The sequence below is a fragment of the Lutra lutra genome, chromosome 5 (genome assembly GCF_902655055.1).
Source record: "Lutra lutra chromosome 5, mLutLut1.2, whole genome shotgun sequence".
Taxonomy (NCBI): domain Eukaryota; kingdom Metazoa; phylum Chordata; class Mammalia; order Carnivora; family Mustelidae; genus Lutra; species Lutra lutra.
This window is the reverse complement of record NC_062282.1, coordinates 35,004,731-35,024,231: the sequence shown is the minus strand read 5'-3', so window position 1 is coordinate 35,024,231 and position 19,501 is coordinate 35,004,731. Positions and strand designations below refer to the sequence as shown.

The window sequence follows — 19,501 nt, the reverse complement described above, 5'->3', positions numbered from 1 at the left end:
TAAATTTAAACAGTTATAATGGGATCTAGACCTGACCAAACGCTGTAAAGGAGCCAACCCCTGATGCTATAAATGCCAGGGACCATAACATCCACTTTACTCAAGTCAGTCCCATGAGATTCATGGAAGTTGAAAGAATTATCATCCTCATTTTACAAAAGAAAAAACCAAAACTTAAGGTTACATAATTCTTCCAAGGTCACATGATCAGAAAATAGCAATTGCAGGATTCAGAGGGTCTCTCTGACATACCACTCCAACTCTTCTCAAAAAAGATTTTGTTCACTCAACAAGTAAGAAATGTTGGAAACAGAAGAAACCAAGGGAGACATGTTCTTTCTGCTGTCAGTTGCAATCTCCCAGTAGGCATTAAAAAGTGATTAAAAAAAAAAATACTGAGCTCAGGACAAAGCTGAGTCTCTATTATAATCACACTGAGACATGGAACTTGCAAAGTTCAACTTGATTATTCTGTTTTTCTATAACACTCATCTTTACACTATCTTTTTTAAATGCATTGACATAACATCTCCTGGTTACAAGAGATGATATACTGAATTTGTAGGAGAAGAAAGTAAGTAGGAAAAAGACTAACAGTACTTAACAGAAAAATTTCAGATTCTCTTACCAATTATTTCATTGTATCCCCACAACAATCCATTCAGGTACACAATAAACTTTTGACACTTTTTACAAGTGGAAAAATTGAGGGACAAACAGGTAAACCCACATTAGCACATTCAGGTACCAGGCAAATCTGTTTTTAGAATCCAGGGTCTTGATTATTAGGGGACAGGAATGCTCTAGTTGACCAAGATGTTTCTAGAGTTATTATTGTATTTGCTTGGTGGAGCCTGAGTTTGGGTAATGATGATGTTGAATCTAGTGGGAAAGAAAACACGGTGGCAAAAATAAAAATTCTCAAGACATCCTCTTACTTGTTCAATGTTATAACCACTAGAGAGGGCAGCTAGATATCCTCCAACAAAGGTAGCAGCAGGGAGCAGATACAGGTAATTGTATTCTGGGGGATCCGTGGGACGCTTGAACATGTCCAGCATTCTCTGGGTCACCAGAAATCCACCTTATCAAAGTAAATATGAAACAGAAAGAGGTATTTTGAGCAACATGATTTTTAAACTGGTGCAATTTCTCCAATTTAAAGACATCTTTATCACCAAGGGATAAATATATTAGTAACATTTTAGAACCTCAAAATTGAAATTTATTCTATCACTCAAGCCAGTTTCACTGAAGGCAGGAAACCCTATGTTCAGGAAGAAAACTTCCAACTATTTCTGCATGACTACAAGTAAACAGGCATTCAAACAGCTTGGGAATGCAAAAGATCAAAGGCTAGTATTTTTTTCGAATAAGTTATTCTGTTTTGTTAAACCTATAATAAGTGATAAAAGAAAAAAAAAAAGCCACATCAACAGGCACCAGATTTCTTGGAGCCATCATCTAATTTTTCAGCTACAACATAGCATCAAATGAGTTTACACATGTGCTAGGCTTTCAGTTTTCAGAAACACAAGCTAAGATAAGGCAAAGGCTAAAATTTTATCTAACAGTATACTCATTTACAGATGTTATGGTGATAGCTACAAGTTAACTTAATTCAAAACTATGCATTCAATAACTTCCCAGTTAACTTGCAGCAAGACAATCATTTTGCTTGTTTATTTTGGGGCACTGAGGGAGGGGGTGTTCTTTTATCAAACAGTTTCTAAAAATTACAAGTGGGCAAAATAATTTTTCTTCACAGAGCGCATTCATGGTCTGAGTGAAACAATGTTTAAAGGCACAATCAAATTTGTGAAATTCAAATGTCTAAAAAAAATCCAAATGTCTATTCTGTATAGATTGATATTTGCTTCTCATGTCCCCATTAATAATAGCACTCAAGGGCAACCCTGTCAGGACCCCCTCACTCTCGAGAGCTTTCTCTGTGTCTTCACTTAATGAACTTCTAACGCTCTATTCACTCTCTGTTGTCTGCAAGATTCATTTGACTCTGTGAGACAAGAACATAGTTCTCCCACTTCCCTTCTGCCCTTCCCCTCCATTCATGCCTTCCCTCTCTCTCTCTCAAAAAATAAATAAAATCTTTAAAAGAAAAAAAAAATAGCAATCAAGCCGGGGCAACACCTGGCTAGCTCAGGTGAAAGCGTATGTGACTCTTGATCTTGAGATCGTGAGTTTGAGCCCCACTCTGGGTCTAGAACTTGTGCAAATAAATAATTTTTTTTTTAATAGCACTCTGGACTCTCTCAGTACCACTGCTACCGTACCTGCAATGTTGACTGAAGAAATAAATGTAGCAAGAGCGGCAAGGCCCTGAGAAGTTGTGGAAGGATACAAATGTCCTCCCATCAGTGCCAGCCCACCGACTGCGGTCAACCCTAGGAAGAAAGAATCAAGATGGTGAATGGTTGTAGAGACAAGGACAAATGAAATGTCACAGGGTCTCACAAGGACAGGCACAACAGACAAAGTCCTCACGCACCACCATCACTGGAGTACTCTTGTGGGCAAAGAGTTAAAACTTCTTCTCCTTCTGCATAAAACTTTGGACTTCCTTTAACTTTCTAGCTCTGTGCCCCCAATAAAGATCTAAACCGATCATGTCATTGGACAAGAGAGAGAAAGGGAGCGTGGGGAGCTAAGCTGCTTCTGAACTGGAAGGAACTATGCATGAACTATAAACAGAGGAGGGCAAAGCCATGACTCTGAGCCCTCCAGAGTACACTGCCCCTTGGAATTAGCCACAATCCCTGCAGAGCCCCCTGGCAGCTGTGGCTGGAGCACTGGCAGCACGAGGCCTCCACGCCAGGGCAGGCCCCACACCCGACTATCTGAGGTGGGTCTCCCTCCTCAGATCTGAGCATCCCTGGGGGTCAAAGAGAAGAGCTCCCGTGCAGCTGTGTGGACATGGACCCCTGCGAAGACTCGCAGCACAGTCTGAGGCTCGGCGGACGCCTCCCTGGCTGGCCGGCTGCTTCCTGTTCCACAGGCTTCGCAGTAAGTCTAACGACAGCTGTGGCCTACTTACCGCTGAATGTTTAGATGAATCTAAGACTAGTCCCTAAACGATGCTGCACGATTCTGTGATATCAGAGGAATCCTTTCTTTAAAGGAAATTACAGTCGAAAGAAAGAACAATGGCTCTGCACTGCTTGGAATGGGAGCAGCCCAAAGGCCTGACACGCTCACTCTGCTGGACCCTCACTTCTAGCCCGACCCTCACTTCTAGCCCTGCCCTCCCCACTCTGGGAGCCCAAACCACCCACCTCAGAGGCCAAGCCATACAATTTGTAAATAAAGACTCTGGAAACCTCATTGAAAGCAACTGGAGAGTTGAATGAGCCCATGAAAACCTAAAATGAGGGAAAACAAGAGAAGAGCAAACCTGAGATTGCATTAGTCACAGACATCAGCGGTGAGTGGAGAGCAGGGGTCACTCCCCAGACAGTGTGGTAGCCCACGATGCCAGCCAAGCCAAAAGTGGTCACCATCTGGGAAAAGGCTAAATTGGGCGCCACAATGCCCAAACCCAGCATCCCAGTGAGACCTACAGAAAGAGAAGAGTGTGAGCTGACATCCAATTATCTCAAGATTAAAAGCACACACAAATGTGAAATAGTCAATGCTTTTACATTCTGCACCCAGTAATGAGTCTTCCAATAGTGAGATATTTTTACACATTTCACAATGGGGGACAGGGGAAGCTAAAGGACAAAACTCGGCTTCCTGACCACCACCACCCAAAATAAAATAAGCTGCAAAGACCTAGTGAGATTTATGAGTCACCTTAATAACAATTTCCCCATTGTCCTCTTCCCTGTTTTGACTTTCATTGACAATGCCACATGTGTATACAAGTGCTTTTGCTCCAGAATTAGAGACCTACACGGGATCTACCCAAGCATTTTCTACTTGGGCAAGACATGACCTTTGTAAGACAGGAGTGTTTTGAAGCCAATGTCATGTCACTCAGCTTTGGCTGAGGAAGAGGGATTTTAAAGAGTAGGAAGGATTTCATTCACTCCAGCACCTCCCCAAAACATATGGCCTCTCCTCCACCCCCTCGACCCTCGGGACAGGAGTTTTGCAATTGCTCTTGAAGCTGGACTGGACTGCTGGCCGGGGCACTCAGCTCCAGCCTCAACACCAAGTCAGCAAACAGGATTTTACAAAGAAAAGGAAAAAAAAAACAAACAAACAAATTAAATTAAGAATGTGCAGAATACAAGCAGTCAGCTCTGAACATACATCTTTAATTATTGCCTTTCCTAATAGCAACCATGTGGACCGCTGTTCTGCAACAGAAGGGTTACCTAGTGGTCAGTAAAAACAGAATGCAAAGGGGGCACCAGGGAGCTGGAATTCAACTTTCTTGAGTAAGGTACTTTTTTTCCCCTTGATACAAAGTATTTCTTTATAAGTGGAACAGCTAGAACATCTAGGAATTGACATTAAGTTTTTTTTACTTTAGATCATGTAATAAGACTGCAGTTTTAATTTATATTCCTTTACCCACATATAAAATGCCCAGGGTTCCAATACATGGCCTGTTGACCATCTGGAGGGAGAGGAGACAGAATATTGTTTTGTGCTCTAATTAAACATCAGAGAAGCTATATAGAGTTGTGGTTAAGAATATGTTTTCATAAGCCAGACTGCCTCGTTCAAACTGTGGGTCTGCTGCTTGCTAGCTGTGTGATCTCAGGCAAGTTACTTAACTTCTCTGTGCCATAATATCATCATCTGTAAAATTACTAACCCTCTCTGTCCTCACCTGGAAAAAGAAAATAATAATATGCCCACCTCAATGAGGTCTTGTAGAGAGTAAATAGGTTAAGGCATATGAAGTATTTAGTGAAATGCCTAGCATTCATTAAATTAGCACATTAATCAAACAGCACTAAATTATCATAATCTGGAGTCCATTTTTTATTGGGCATCTAAGATAAAAATCACCTATGTAAAGGTTTTTTTAATCAACTCTTTAGTAAACTAATGTCTTTTCTATAGTATATTTAATAATAATAATGTATTTCTATAGTCTTTGTAACAGAGGAAAGAGAAAGGCAGAGGAAAAAAAAGATAGGGAAAAGAAAGCAAATCATATTCTTTGGAGAATGCTATTCAAATAGGTTCCTAACACACACATAAAAGAAAAATACTTGTTTTTATTATAAACGAAGAAGTTTAAGGTAAAGAAAAACAAGTATCAGGCCATTCTTTTATTCACTAAAATATGCTAATTTTATATCTATTAAAATACAATAAACCTTAACAAACGAAAGAACAACCTAGAAAAATAAAACATCTTATGTGCCTCACTGTATTTCCTCATGAATCGCAAAGAGAAATTGAAATTTACAGTCCTCCCAAGAATCCACTCCAGGTACAATATAATAATCTGGTTTCTTTCTTTCTTTTTTTTTTTTAAACAAGCAAGTGCAAGTAGGGACATTGCCCCATTTATTCACCATGTTCACAATCAGAGGCTTTCAGTCATCTTGCTAAGAATTGCTCTTTCTTCAAGAAGAGTTACATTTTTCTCTTTCAAACATCTGGGCTCACAGGGGAATTTGGAGAATGCTGAGGCTATAAGAATTATGTGCCTGCTGCTGGTCCTTAATTCTTTATAGTTTGCTTTTGTTTTGTTTTTGCTTTGGCTCCAAGTAGATCTAAATAATTTTAATTCATTTGATGAGAGAGAAACCAATTTAAAAACCAAATGTTCATACTTCAGACTCTAACACTTCATAACCAGAATGAATATTTACCACTATTTTACAGCAACTGTTTAATGTTTTCATAAAGATGAAAAAGACAAAGAATTTGTGTTAAATTTTAAAGAAATGAAAATTTTAAAACTAAAATTTGTTACTAGGTGAAGAACTTAGGATGTTTGACAAAGAACCAAGGGCCGTACCTGTCTCCTACTGTTTATTCTTCACCGCAAACATGTGGTTCCCCAGTCTTACGCAACATGCAGACAATCATAACTGACATTTTATAACTCATAGAGATAAATAAATAACCACATATATAGGCACTTAGCACCAACATAATCTGACACACATCACTACCCGATATATTTAATGTAAGATAAAACTCTTAACAGCTGTATTTTAAATGTTTTCTATGACAGAAAAGCATTAACAGCCCATCTATGCTTTCACACACATTTATTCCAGTATCTAGCAAGTTCCTGTATCTCTGGGGTCAGCCATCAGCGTGGTCCCCAAGGCCGCGGAGGTGAGACTAGTAACCCATTTACGTAAACTTGCTTCTAACAGGTCCGTTTCCTCATGGAATCCAAAGGAGGACAACAGGATCTCATTCACTAATTTTGACACTTAATGCATTTCTTACAAAATCCAAACCATCAGAACTCCATCCTCATGAATGGGGCTCTCACCAGCTGTATATGCAGAAGCCGTAGTCATCGTCTTCCTGAAGGGGGTGACTGTAGCTGCTTTCTCAGCTTCCAGCTCAGCCACTGTCTTCGGTTTTACTGGGGCACCTTGAGGAATATTTTTTGGGGTAGGAGCGGGGAAAATCACTTCACCATCCTAACAGAAATTAGAAAAACAGACATTTTTTTAACAGTCAGTCCAGCATGTCAAAAACACAGAAGATAGTGACTGTGCTGGGGGAGGGGGCTTCTTTTAAACATATTTTTTTTAAAGATCTATTTTTTAAACCATCTCTACACCCAACGTGGGGCTTGAACTTACAACCCTGAGATCGAGAGTTGCAGCATGCTCTACTGATTGAGCCAGCCAGTCGCCTCTTAAATGTAATCTTAAATGGGGCACCTGGGTGGCTCAGTGGGTTAGGGGCCTCTGCCTTCGGCTCAGGTCATGATCCCAGGGTCCTGGGACCGATCCCCGCATTGGGCTCTCTGCTCAGCGGGGAGCCTGCTTCCCCCTCTCTCTCTGCCTGCCTCTCTACCTACTTGTGATCTCTCTCTGTCAAATAAATAAATAAAATCTTTTTTTAAAAAAAGTAATCTTAAATAAATTCATGTCACTTTTAACTTATTTTATAAAATATATATGTGTATATAAATATAGAATGTTTGTTACACATGCATGGATACATAATTTCTATATGCACAGAACATATATGGAAAAAACACAGACCAATCCCCTAAAAGGAGATAGGTGGCAAGGGGAAAGTTTAACTTTTACCTTATTCAGTTCTGGTTTTTTGTTTTGTTTGTTTCTGTTTTTCAAAAGCAATGCATATTTTGGATAAGTTCACGTGTATATAAACCTTTGTGAAATTTTTCTTTAAATCGTTCTGCATTTCTAAACACTTTTTATGGGTATAAACCCAACACATCAACCCTTTATTAGATTTTATCTCAGTTCCAACATAGGATCCTTCCATAAAACAGAAATCTTAAAACACAGTTCTAATGAAAACTCAGGAGGGAACAGGTCTCTTCACTTACCTTCATCACTACAGTTCCTCTAATGACATGACCCATCGTACCAAAGTCAAAGTCATCTTTCACTTCAAAATAAAAATTATCTTTGTCAGGGCTGATGGCCTTCAGGAGCTTGGTGATGTTGTTGGAATATAAGGTGCTGGCCTGCGTGGCCATTCGGCTGGGAAGGTCTGTGTAGCCGATGTGAGTAACTCCCTACATGAACAAAACTATAGTCAGAAAGGTCGATCTCTTCACAATCCTTCTAGAACACGTCTCCGCCATAGCCAAGGCTAAGTTGTGAAATTACATACCTTTATAAATATATACACATCTCACAAACAAATACAGATTTCAAAAGAGCTTTAAATATACCTGTTTTTAATTTTAAAAAATTTCAGGCCTCAGTTTCTCTGAATACTTAAAGGAATAAACATTCCCTTACAAATCACTAAATACATGGAAGTCGGTTCATACACAGAAGAAGCTGTTTGCTATACCTTATGGACATAAAGTTCTCCTGGCTTAGTGGTCTCAAAGTTTCCGCCAGCCTCAGCAGCTAAATCCACAACAACTGAACCTTCCTTCATTGACTCAATCATCTCTTTACTAAATAAAACTGGAGCTTTTTTACCTGATAAAAATCAAAGAGAACAGCACAAATTATATTATGCTTTCTTCAAACTCTTATTTCCTAATTATTACAGTTGTCTCTGGACACTCAAAAATGTAACATCTGAAATTTTAATTCTTTCAAGATACCCCGAAAGTTCATCACACCGGCCAAACTGGTCATCCTCCTAGGAAGAAACGTAGTAAGTAGGAACTGCAAAGTCTACATGCAGGAGGGATTTCGCCCTTCACGCAACCCTGTTCTTCCAAACGGGTTTACATCCAAGGGCACTCACGAAAACACAAACAATTGGCCCATCTCTTTTTAAATGCATATAGTAAGCTATTAAGGAAAATACGTGTACCTGAATTGGACAATTCATAAAGATCACAATTGTCAAGGGAATATTCAATAGTAATTTATGAATTAAATTAAATTAAATATTAATTTAATTAAATTAAATATTTCCAAACATCTTAACAAACTTCACCAGACTTTTCCACATGTTTTATTAATCTACCTTCATTTAACACCGGATAACTTCAAGGAGAGACAGAGGAATGCCATGAAATGAAAACAATAGGAAATCCCAGTTTGGGATTAGAATTGGGAATCACACATACACTTTTATTCCCTCTGCACACTGTTAATTCTGCTTCTGGTGAGTCGAGCCCTATACTAGTGCTCAGAATATACTGGTAGATAAACAGAAAAGAACTTTGTTCTCACGGAACACTCTAGCCATGAGATAGTTCACACTTAAAATTCATTCGCTGACAGGGCGTCTGGGTGGCTCAGTGGGTTGAAGCCTCTGCCTTCAGCTCAGGTCATGATCTCAGGGTCCTGGGGCCCTCTGCTCAGCAGGGAGCCTGTTTCCCCCTCTCTCTCTGCCTGCCTCTCTGCCTACTTGTGATCTCTGTCAAATAAATAAAATATTTTTTAAAAATTCATTCACTGATTCTTACACAGAAGATAAAGCACCAATCTTTAAGATTTTTCAACCTAACCTAGATTAGTAACATTCAACAGGGCCCACACCATCAGTATATTACGATGCTCAAGTTTCACGGAACAATGTATGCGTTAGCCAAAAGACAAAGGAAATAAACTTGTGAGACTGGTAGTAGAAAAGTAGAGAGTTAACAGCCTCAGTATCATTATCTCCTCTTTCAGAAAGTTTTCAACTCTGTTTACAGAATTTTAGGAAGACCACTATTGATTTTATAAATGGAAATAAATATAAAATAAAATTTGCACTATAATTATCTGTTTTTCAATCCACTTGGTTGGAAAACGTGGGATTCAAAAAAAGAAAAATAAAGATTTGTAGCACATGTGGAAAAAAAGAGTTGTAAAGGTACAAAGCGGTATTTATACAGTACTTCTCTCTTTCTCAACACCAACTGTATACTGCCAAGATAAAGTCCAAATCCCAGGCCTCCTCTTACTGAAGGCCTTCCTGACTGGGTATAAGCACTCTTTCTCTCATTTTATCTCATGACTGCCCCCCTGGACCTTCTGTTCCAGCCACGCAGGACCAGCTGTCACATGGTTTGTTGGATAACCCCTTGACTCTCCATGAAAGAGCAAGAATGAGGAGGTATTTCCCCCAGAGACAACACTCTGAAGTCCTGGCGGTTTCACCACCTCTCAAAATTCTCTGGAAATATTCCTTTCCTCTACTCTCCCCCACTACAGTCCAACAAAGCTATCCTGGATATTTAAACTTTACTCAAGCATAAGAATTTGGGGATGCAAAGAACATACATCTGAGGACTCTTGCCCCCACCCCCCCAGAGGTCATGCTGCTGAACTCTGAGAGAATATAAAGCTATGGATCGCATGGTCGCATCCATGTAAACTGGCAAACTTCAAGTGCCAATGTGTACTTTCTAGGTGTTTCCGATCGTCCTTCTTCCTCTTTTCTAGTCCACGACCTCCTCTCCTTGAACCAGCCTCTTGCTTGCAACAGCTTTTCCTCACACCTTACTTGTTCCCTCCAGTCTTAGGCTGGTATGTCTGATGGTGCAATGTGGGTCCAAATGCACCCCCTTTGACTTCTAACTGCCCCCACTTTACAGGCATAGGCTTCGCAAATTCGATTTGGCATCAAATTCCTCCCACCCTAAAAATTCTGGAGTCCCTCCTTCTTCTGACCCAGTGAGAGCTAAGATCAGTTCTGGACTGTGGCACCCTAGTGACTTGAAGTGGCCAAAACCATTTAGGCTCCCTAGAAAACATCCAATATACCACCGATTTGTCTTTGATTTTATTCACTCAACCTTCACAAAACAATTAGGCACTGGCTGACACACCTTTAAATGCACACACTTGCATCTTAACAAAGATAGTAAGTGTTCTGGCTATACTGTCAGTCTGAAGTCCATTCACTTTTGAAAGGATAGGCTATTCCTTCACATAAAGTAATTTCTTTAGTCAAATAACTAGAGGGTGAGTTAAAATTTATTTAAGGCACGGAGGAATACTTAGAATACATGAAACTATTATAAGTAAAATGCACACAGCAAAATAGTATGCATAGACTGCTGCCTTAATGTAAAAAAAATTTATATATACATATATGAATTTTATATATATTTATATACATACATGAAACACTACATATACTATATAGTTTCTAGTAAATTCTATGTTGTATAATATTTAGCCATAGCAGGACATCTTGAGTGGTAAGAATATTTTCTTCTTTGTGCTTTTATCTCCTAAATTTTCTGTAAGAGCTAGTTTTAATTTTATAATTTAAAAAAAATCAATAGGGGCGCCTGGGTGGCTCAGTGGGTTAAGCCGCTGCCTTCGGCTCAGGTCATGATCTCGGAGTCCTGGGATCGAGCCCCGCATCGGGCTCTCTGCTCAGCAGGGAGCCTGCTTCCTCCTCTCTCTCTGCCTGCCTCTCTGCCTGCTTGTGATCTCTCTGTCAAATAAATAAATAAAATCTTTAAAAAAAATAAAAATAAAAATAAAAAAATAAAAAAAATCAATAAAGGCTACAGGGAATACAATGATGAATATAATAGTGCAGCTGGCTTTAAGCGTTCACATGTGGATTAATTTTTTGAAAATTCTAAAAGTGCAGAAATGAAAATTGAAAACAGAAGGGAAAAAATAGAGCCAAAAGAGGAGCAGAGTACATAAATTTGGAACATAAAAGTTCCAAATGAGCAAATCCCCAAAAGAATAGTTCAAGAGGAAGACTAAGAAGGCAATTTCAAAATACTGTCTTACCCTGATGGCCTACTAGGGTAAAAATGTAATATATGATAAATGTGACATCACAAAATGGAAGGAACAAAAGGTATAAGATGATCAGTGAGATATGGGGGGAGGGGAATCTACCCAAGTCTAATATCAGACTTCAAACTAAACTCTAAATTTTATTGATCAGAATGAATTATAAAAGAGAATGAGCCTGGGGCACCTGAGTGGCTCAGTGGGTTAAAGCCTCTGCCTTTGGCTCAGGTCATGATCCCAGGGTCCTGGGATCGAGCCCCGCATCGGGCTCTCTGCTCGGCAGGGAGCCTGCTTCCTCCTCTCTCTCTTGACTGCCCCTCTGCCTACTTGTGATCTCTGTGTGTCAAATAAATAAATAAAATCTTTAAAAAAAAAAAAAAGAGAGAGAATGAGCCTTTGTGGCACCTGGCTGGCTCAATCAGGAGAGCATGCAACTCTTGATCTTGGGGTCATGAGTTTAAGCCTCACACTGGGTGCAGAGATCACTTAAATAAAATTTTTAAAAAGAGAGAGAATTGGAGCACTTGGGTGGCTCAGTGGGTTAAGCCTCTACGTTCAGCTCAGGTCATGATCTCAGGGTCCTGGGATCAAGCCCCGCATCGGGCTCTCTGCTTAGCAGGGAGCCTGCTTGCCACTCTCTCTCTCTGCCTGCCTCTCTGCCTACTTGTGACCTCTGTCAAAAAATAAATAAAATCTTAAAAAAAGAGAGAGAGAGAGAATCAACCCATAAAGAAAAAGAAAAAAGGAAACCTTGGTGAATCTCTCTCTAGTCTTTGAATTAAAAAGTATTTCTTAAATTAAAACAATGAGGAGGGGCGCCTGGGTGGCTCAGTGGGTTGCGCCGCTGCCTTCGGCTTGGGTCATGATCTCGGGGTCCTGGGATCGATACCCGCATCGGGCTCTCTGCTCAGCGGGGGGCCTGCTTCCTCCTCTCTCTCTGCCTGCCTCTCTGCCTGCTTGTGATCTCTGTCTGTCAAATAAATAAATAAATAAAATCTTTAAAAAAAAAAAAATTTAAAGCAATGAGGAAAATAAGGAAAACATCAATAGATTAAAATATGAAATATGTATGTATTATACTCCTCAAAAATCAATATGACAAAAAGTTAATATAATAAAAATTTAATATAATTCAATTTAATATAATAAAAAATTTATTAAAGACAAAACACTAAGATCCTAACACATGAAAAACGAACACAAATGGTTAATTCTAAAAGAAATGGTAATGACCAAATTAAAAAAAAAGTTCACCCTTATATGAATCAAAGTTAAAAAAGTGAGATACTTTTTTTTGTCTCTCAAAATGAAAGAATCAAAAAATCATAATAATGGGGAGATCTGGATGGCTCATTCAGTAGAGCATAAGACTCATGATCTTGGGGTTATAAATTCAAGCCCCACACTGGGTGTAGAAATTACTTAAAAATAAAATCTTTTAAAAATCATAACAATGTTGAAATGAAACAATTAGCTGGATGATCTATTGATGAGATTATGAACTACGTAAAAGTTTCAGGAAAGCATAATTTACCAGTATGTATCAATCAGCCAAAAATGTTGATATCCACTCAACCAGTAATTCTACTTCTAAGATTTGATTAATCCCAGGGAAATAAATGAAGGCACACATGATGAAATAACACAGAAAAAATGTCAGAGCATTATTTTTAATTGACAAAAAGTGGAATTAAATGAAAAGCCCAACTTTGCATTAACCATTGAATAAAATGTGGTGCATTAAAATAAGAAAATCCCCCCAAAATTAAAATATATGTACAAAAATTTCTTAATGACTCATCATGCTATATGAAGGAGAAAACTTATGATATAGTATTAAATGGGAAAAATGAGGGGCGCCTGGGTGGCTCAGTTGATTAAGTGCCTGCTGTCGGCTCAGGTCATGTTCCCAGGGTTCTGGGATTGAGTCCCACATCAGGTTCCCTGCTCTGCGGGGAGCCTGCTTCTCCCTCTCCCTCTGCCTGCTGTTCCCCCTGCTTGTCCTCTCTCTATCTCTCTCTCTGTCAAATAAATTAACAAAATCTTTAAAATAAAATAAATGTGAAAAATGAGAATGATATTATATCCTGATCCAACAGGATAAAAATGCATGGAGGGGCACCTGGGTGGTTCAGTGGGTTAAAGCCTCTGCCTTCTGCTCAGGTCATGATCTCAGGGTCCTGGGATCGAGCCCCACATCAGGCTCTCTGCTCAGTGGGGAGCCTGTTTCCCCCTCTCTTTGCCTGCCTCTCTGCCTACTTGTGATCTCTGTCTGTCAAATAAATAAATAAAATCTTTTTAAAAAAATGCATGGAAATGTTGAAAAACAAAAATAAAACTGGGGGTATCACGTTACCTGATTTCAAGCTTTACTATAAAGCTGTGATCACCAAGACAGCATGGTACTGGCATGAGAACAGATACACAGACCCGTGGAACAGAGTAGAGAGCCCAGATATGGACCCTCAACTCTATGGTCACATAATCTTCGACAAAACAGGAAAAAATATCCAGTGGAAAAAAGAAAGTCTCTTCAATAAATGGTTCTGGGAAAACTGGACAGCTATATGTAGAAGAATGAAACTCAACCATTCTCTTATACGGTACACAAAGATAAACTCGAAATGGATAAAAGACCTCAACATGAGACAGGAATCCATCAGAATCCTAGAGGAGAATATAGGCAGTAACCTCTTCGATATCAGCCACAGCAACTTCTTTCAAGATATATCTCCAAAGGCAACGGAAACAAAAGCGAAAATAAACTTTTGGGACTTCATCAAAATCAAAAGCTTCTGCACAGCAAAGGAAACAGTCAACAAAACAAAGAGGCAACCCATGGAATGGGAGAAGATATTTGCAAATGACAGTACAGACAAAAGGTTGATATCCAGGATCTATAAAGAACTCCTCAAACTCAACACACACAGAACAGACAATCATATAAAAAAATGGGCAGAAGATATGAACAGACACTTCTCCATGAAGACATACAAATGGCTATCAGACACATGAAAAAATGTTCATCATCACTAGCCATCAGGGAGATTCAAATTAAAACCACATTGAGATATCACCTTACACCAGTTAGAATGGCCAAAATTAGCAAGACAGGAAACAACATGTGTTGGAGGGGATGTGGAGAAAGGGGAACCCTCTTACACTGTTGGTGGGAATGCAAGTTGGTGCAGCCACTTTGGAAAACAGTGTGGAGATTCCTCAAGAAATTAAAAATAGAGCTTCCCTATGACCCTACAATTGTACTACTGGGTATTTACCCCAAAGATACAGATGTAGTGAAAAGAAGGGCCATCTGTACCCCAATGTTTATAGCAGCAATGGCCACGGTCGCCAAACTGTGGAAAGAACCAAGATGCCCTTCAACGGATGAATGGATAAGGAAGATGTGGTCCATATACACTATGGAGTATATTGCCTCCATAAGAAAGGATAAATACCCAACTTTTGTAGCAACATGACGGGACTGGAAGAGATTATGCTGAGTGAAATAAGTCAAGCAGAGAGAGTCAATTATCGTATGGTTTCACTTATTTGTGGAGCATAACAAATAGCATGGAGGACAAGGGGAGTTAGAGAGGAGAAGGGAGTTGAGGGAAATTGGAAGGGGAGGTGAACCATGAGAGACTATGGACTCTGAAAAACAATGAGGGTTTTGAAGGGGAGGAGGATGGGAGGTTGGGGGAACCAGGTGGTGGGTATTAGAGAGGGCACGGATTGCATGGAGCACTGAGTGTGGTGCAAAAACAATGAATACTTTTACGCGGAAAATAAATTTTAAAAAATTTAAAAAAAATAAAATAAAATAAAAATAAAAATAAAATGCATGGAAAAAAAAGCTAAAAGGAAACAGTAAAATGTTAATAGTATTTTTCACTGAGTAGAGAGATCACAGACAATCTTTATTTTCTACTTTGTACTTTACCGCATTTCCAAAGTCACATACTATTTTTATAAAATAACAACAACAATAATAATAATAAAGTATTCCTAAATAAATAAAGTACTCCTGTATAATCACAACCAGTTTCTTCTCTAGATTGAAGACATAAATTAAGAGTTGTATTGGAAGAGGGATACCTGGGTGGCTCAGCGGGTTAAAGTATCTGACTCTTGGTTTTGGCTCAGGTCATGATCTCAGGGTTCTGGGACTGAGCCCCAAGTTGGGCTCCACACTCAGCCTAGGGTTTGCCTGTCCCTCTCCCCCTGGTCCTCCCCCAACTTGTGCAGTCATGCTCTCTTTCTCTCTTAAATAAGTAAGTAAATAAAATCTTAAAAAAAAAAAAAGAGTTGTACTAGAAGAGTTAAAACAACTTAAAAACCAGTTGAATATTGCTACAGCAAATGAAGCTACACAGTTAGGACAGCCTTTCAAAGTGCTTCTAAAACACTTACAGAGTGAGACAGAGACCTAAATAAGGATGGATAGCAAACAGGAAGATTTTTACAATATAAAACAAAGATAAGACTATATCCAATTATTTAATTCAAATCCTTCAAATATAAAGAGATATCCCATATACCCTAGAGACAGTCTGGTATAGATTCTAGATAGAAGAATAAAAGATCAAATGATCATATCAAGTGTTTCAAGACATAAGTGCAGAAGTCAGAAGAGTTAATTAAAGGGGAGCCTGGCATTTTTCAAAGTGCTAGAACAAGCAATCCTAAAATTTTTATAGAAACAGAAAAGACTCCAATTGCTAAGGAAATGTTGAAAAAGAAAAATAAAACTGGGACATCACGTTGCCTGATTTCAAGCTTTACTACAAAGCTATGATCACCAAGACAGCATGGTACTGGCACAAAAAGACACATAGACCAGTGGAACAGAGTAAAGAGCCCAGATATGGACCTGCAACTCTATGGTCAAATAATCTTCAACAAAGCAGGAAAAAATATCCAGTGGAAAAAAGACAGTCTCTTCAATAAATGGTGCTGGGAAAATTGGACAACTATGTATAGAAGAATGAAACTCGACCATTCTCTTACACCATACACAAAGATAAACTCGAAATGTGTGGCAGGAATCTATCAGAATCCTAGAGGAGAACACAGGCAGTAACCTCTTCAACACTGGCCACAGCAACCTCTTTCAAGACACATCTCCAAAGGCAAAGGAAACAAAAGTGAAAAATGAACTTTTGGAACTTCATCAAGATCAAAAGATTCTGCACAGAAAAGGAATCAGTCAACAAAACAAAGAGGCAACCCACGGAATGGGAGAAGATATTCACAAATGACACTAGAGACAAAGAGCTGATATCCAAGATCTATAAAGAACTCCTCAAACTCAAAAAACAGATAATCACATCAAAAAATGGTCAGAAGACATGAACAGACATTCTCCAAAGAAGACATGCAAATGGCTAACAAACACATGAAAAAATGTTCATCACCATTAGCCATCAGGGAGATTCAAATCAAAACCACATTGAGATACCACCTTACACCAGTAAGAATGACCAAAATTAACAAGATAGTAAATAACAAGTGTTGGAGAGGATGTGGAGAAAGGGGAACCCTCTTACACTGTTGGTAGGAATGCAAGTTGGTGCAGCCACTTTGGAAAACAGTGTGGAGATTCCTTAAGAAACTAAAAATAGAGCTTCCCTATGACCCTGCAATTGCACTACTGGGTATTTACCCCAAAGATACAGATGTAGTGAAAAGAAAGGCCATCTGTACCCCAATGTTCATAGCAGCAATGGCCACAGTCAGCAAACTGTGGAAAGAGCCAAGATGCCCTTCAACAGATGAATGGATAAAGAAGATATGGTCCATATATACAATGGAATATTATGCCTCCATCAGAAAGGATAAATATCCAACTTTTGTATCAACATGGATGGGACTGGAAGAGATTATGCTGAGTGAAGTAAGTCAAGAAGAGAGAGTCAATTATCATATGGTTTCACTTACTTGTGGAGCATAAAGAATAACATGGAGGACATTAGGACAAGGAAAGGAAAAGTGAATTGGGGGAAATCGGAGGGGGAGATAAACCATGAGAGACTGTGGACTATGAGGAACAAACTGAGGGGTTTGGAGGGGAGGGGGGGGGGGTTGGATGAGCCTGGTAGTGGGTATCAAGGAGGGCACGTATTGCATGGAGCACTGGGTGTGGTGCATAAACAATTTTGTTTATGGAATCTTGGAACACTGAAAATTTAAAAAAAAAAAAAATTTTTTTTTAACTAAAAAGAAATAAAGGGAAGCCTGGAGGGCTCAGTTGGTTAAGCATATGGCTTCATCTCAGATCATGATCCTGGGGTCTTGAGATCAAGCCCTGCATCAGCTCCCCACTCAGTGGGGAGTCTGCTTCTCCTTCTGCCCTCCCTGCCACCATGCTCACGCTCTCTCTTGCTTGCTCTCTCTCTAAAGTAAATAAATAAAATCCTACCAAAAAAAAGAAAAGAAAAGAAGAGGAGTTACTCTTCTTAAAAGGCAGTAAGAGGTGTTTTGTTTTGTTTTGTTTTGTTAAGCAGGCACAACTGGGCTTTCCCCTTTGCTCATTTCTGTTAATTTTATAATTTTATCTGCAAAACATGAGCTACACAAAAAGACCAAAATTGTTACATTTCCTCAAACCACCTCCACCAAAAACAACGACAACAGAAAAAATGACAGAAAAAAATCAACAAAGAGAACTTTTTATTTATGTACTTCCTGGCACAATGCAAACTGTGGCTAAGAGATCTGACCTGATGTCCAACTTCATAAATTATTTCTTGGTTCCTCCTGGTTCTTGGACATCACATTCATGGTAAGATTATTCTGTTCTCTCCCAGTGGGGAATGTTTGTTTCCATATCTTAGCCAAGGCAATGGTAGGACATCGTGTCGTCACAGTCATCATTCAAATATTCATATATTCATTCACTCAAGTACTATTTAGTGCCTACCACATTCAGGCTGGATAGGGAAGGAAAATTTTCCCTGTAACTATGAAGACTAATATTTAGGACTGAAAGAAGCTACATTCAAAGCTTAGCGAAGAGTTACATTATCCAAAACAGTTGAGGTATTTAAAGGAGTCATCTAAAAATTTTCATAGTTTCCTAATTGGTTGGCCATTATTCAGGGTGAGTGGGGATGGCATAGATTCAGGTGAGTATCCTTGAATCTCTGGTGCATCAGAATTGGCTCCAGGCTGAAAAAGTGCCTCACCTGTGCACCATTTCTAGCTGTGTGGATGTATTGCTGTGATCCACACACATACATTCTAAATATGACTTAAGTCACAGTTTTAGAATTCATAGAATTCTTTTCATACTATGTATTTTCTCATTAAGTGAACGCTAAGATGAAGTTTTAAAAGTATTAAAGTTAGAAACTTCCAGAGGTGCCTGGCTGGCTGAGTCAGTTAAGCATCCAACTCTTGGTTTCAGCTTGGGTCATGATCTCAGGGTTGTGAGACTGAGCCCTGCATCCAGCTCCATGCCCAGAGACAAGCCTGCTTGAGATCTGCTCTCTCCCTCTTCCTCTGCCCTTCCCCTTCCTGCTCACTCTCTCTCTCTCCCCTCCTCCCCAAATAAATTAAAAAATCTTAAAAAAAAAAAAAGAAATTTCTAGAAAAGTTACCCATTTCTGAAAACAGCTTTAGGGGCACCTGCCTGGCTTCGGTTGGAAGAGCATGTGACTCTTAGTCTCGATCTCAGGGTCATGAGTTCAAGCCCCACATGGGTATAGAGATTACTTAAAAGAGAAAGAAAGAAAGAAAGAAAGAAAGATAGATAGCTGTAACAACTAGGGCTATATAGCAAAAAAAATATCATTGCCCTCTCTGCAAGATGATATTCAGAAGAGTGATTTAGCTTAAACTAAATACCAATGAGTAAAGAGTTACCAGAAAGTTTCAATATATTATACTTCATTGAATAAATCAGGCTTAATATGAGCATCTGAAATCAATAAATTCTCAGACTCTACCAGGAAAAGAATCAAGCCCTCACAGACAACTTTAATCACATCAAACAAACAAACAAACAAATTAAGAGGAAACCACTAAAAATATTAAGGACAAGACACCAAGGGGAGTCTGGGTGGCTCAGTCGGTTAATCATCTGCCATCCGCTCTGATCATGAGCGCTGCTCAGAGAGCAGTCTGCTTCTCCCTCTGCCTCTGCCCCTCCCCTCCACCTATGCTCTCTCTTGCTCGCTCTCCCT

At 39.2% G+C, this 19,501-nt stretch overlaps 1 protein-coding gene across 7 annotated transcripts in view; it reads right to left on the bottom strand.

The window, feature by feature from the left end:
• Nucleotides 1-19,501, bottom strand: part of NNT (nicotinamide nucleotide transhydrogenase) — a 99,527-nt gene that overhangs the window by 39,677 nt on the left and 40,349 nt on the right. For all 7 annotated transcript variants that reach the window (XM_047729626.1, XM_047729623.1, XM_047729621.1 and 4 more), the window contains exons 8-13: nt 7,954-8,087; nt 7,478-7,669; nt 6,437-6,590; nt 3,413-3,574; nt 2,295-2,405; nt 939-1,084 (exon numbers count right to left, since the gene is read on the bottom strand). In XM_047729626.1, the coding sequence (XP_047585582.1) occupies nt 939-1,084; nt 2,295-2,405; nt 3,413-3,574; nt 6,437-6,590; nt 7,478-7,669; nt 7,954-8,087 (899 nt within the window). The remainder of the gene's footprint in view (nt 1-938; nt 1,085-2,294; nt 2,406-3,412; nt 3,575-6,436; nt 6,591-7,477; nt 7,670-7,953; nt 8,088-19,501) is intronic.